Genomic DNA, 1,985 nt, shown 5'->3' with positions numbered 1-1,985 from the left:
TCATTGTTTAATGCAGTTTTATGACGCTTCATAATTTAACCTAACCTAATCTTCGCACTTGTATCTAAACACGCTCTGTTACACTGTTTCGTTCACAATTACAATATTTGCATGACCTCACAATTTGTTACCAACATAGTACAGTACAGAACGCTGTATCTCGCTAAATGACATAGTTTTTCAAGGTTTCACGATGCCTGCATGCGATTTCACCAGAATATCACAATATAGCAGGTTGGCACTTGTAACGGTACAAGACACAGTATCTGGCTAGTTCATGCCGCTTTGTGTGTTACACAATATTTCACCTATCGCAGTTTCGTACTGACAGCAAAACAACACTATATCCTTAGATGACGTCGTTTTTGGTAGTTTCACGGCGCTACCTAGCGTAAACTAACATAACTCAACCTAACCTAACCTTCGCATTTCCATCGTTAGAAAACGTTTTACTCGCTACTTTACAGTGCTTTCTGCAACATTACGACGGTTTGATGCGCTTTCACATCAGATATCGCAGTTTCCGACTTGTAATGATGAAAAACACTGCATCTCACTAGCTGACATTGTTTAATGCGGTTTTATGATGCTTCATAAATTAACCTAACCTAACCTTCCCACTTGTATCTAAAAACGCTTCGCTAGTCTGTGTTGTAGCGTGACGTCACTTATCACTGCGCACCCAGTGCGCGCATTCCTGTGCGACCGATCACGTGGTTCTGCGCCTATATATGGTGCGTCTTCTAATAAACTTATCAGTTGCTTCTTGGTATGCTGTCTGCTGCTCACGTTATTACACTGGCGACGAGGATGGGATCCGCCCCCTTGTACTAGCTCAGTACGAAGCAGTATTGCGGGCGATCGGCGGTCGACAGCCATGGACCAGAAAACAACGGCAGCCATGGCCTGGGACGGTTGAACTCGGCGGCACTACCTTCGGCAAGAGGCAACGCAGTCGTCGGGGAAAGCAACCCGATAAGTATACTGCACTTTTACTGAACAATGGCGCGACTAGGCAAGCTAGACGAGTTCGACGAGAAGGATCAGAATTTTGAATCCTATCTGGAGCGTTTTGAGCACTTCGTCACCGCAAATGACATCAGAGAGGAAAAGAAGCTGGCAGTATTCTTGAGTGTGATAGGACCACGAACGTACGAGGTGCTCAAAAGTTTGGTAGTACCCGCTGTTCCTGGGGACAAGTCCTTTGAAGAGGTCACAGTGCTGTTGAAGAAACACTATAGCCCACAGTGCTCGGTCATTGCCGAACGTTGCAAATTTAACAAGCGAGCACAAGAAGAGCAGGAAAGCGTCGAGGACTTCATAGTGGCCTTAAAACAGTTAGCAAGGAAGTGCGATTTCGGTCAGTTTCTGCAAGACGCGCTGCGAGACAGAATAGTGGCAGGCATAAGACGCGAGGAAACGCAACTCGCCCTATTTGCTGAAGAAGATTTAACCTTCGAAAAGGCGTGCAAGATAGCCCAGGACCGAGAGCAGGCTGCGCGACAGACAGCGTTACTTCATGCAGAAGGCAAGGACGCGGCTTTTTATGCAATGGCGATAAGAGGAAAAGGAAGCGAAAAGAAATCGAAGCTTCGGAAGCTCAAGGAAGCCAAGCGAGTTTGCGAAAGATGTGGAAGGCGCATGCGGCTAGTGTTTGCTGGTATAAGAACGTCCAGTGTCACAGCTGTTCTCAAATCGGTCATCTACAGAAGATGTGTCCAAGTAATCGCAGAGAACTCAAGACTGCAAACGTGGTGGACTGCTCTGATAGTGACTCTGAATTAGATGTGTACCATGTTATCAATACCGTGCGTTCTGGGTATGAAGTGCAGCTAAACGTAGAAGGGCAAGACCTCTGCATGCAGATTGATACGGGAGCAGCTGTAACACTAATTCCTGAGAGTGTGAGGCTGAACGCATTTCCTCATGTCAAGTGCGAGCCATCTCTAGTCACCCTAAAAACATACACTGGGGAACCTGTTCCA

At 46.5% G+C, this 1,985-nt stretch overlaps 1 protein-coding gene across 1 annotated transcript; it reads left to right on the top strand.

Moving 5' to 3' along the window:
• The first annotated feature begins 696 nt into the window (after positions 1–696).
• Positions 697–1,785, top strand: LOC119185393 (uncharacterized). The gene has a single exon (XM_037434430.2). It carries the CDS (start codon positions 1,003–1,005, stop codon positions 1,783–1,785), a length of 783 nt encoding a protein of 260 aa, XP_037290327.2. The 5' UTR covers positions 697–1,002.
• The last annotated feature ends 200 nt before the right edge of the window (positions 1,786–1,985 follow it).

Source organism: Rhipicephalus microplus, unplaced genomic scaffold (genome assembly GCF_043290135.1).
Source record: "Rhipicephalus microplus isolate Deutch F79 unplaced genomic scaffold, USDA_Rmic scaffold_16, whole genome shotgun sequence".
Lineage (NCBI taxonomy): Eukaryota > Metazoa > Arthropoda > Arachnida > Ixodida > Ixodidae > Rhipicephalus > Rhipicephalus microplus.
The sequence above is the reverse complement of the archived record's forward strand: the minus strand, read 5'-3'. Positions and strand labels throughout refer to the sequence as shown.

What these genes read in the sequence shown, in the direction of transcription:
- LOC119185393 (XM_037434430.2), top strand. Translation starts at nt 1,003, where the DNA reads ATGGCGCGACTAGGCAAGCTAGACGAGTTCGACGAGAAGGATCAGAAT.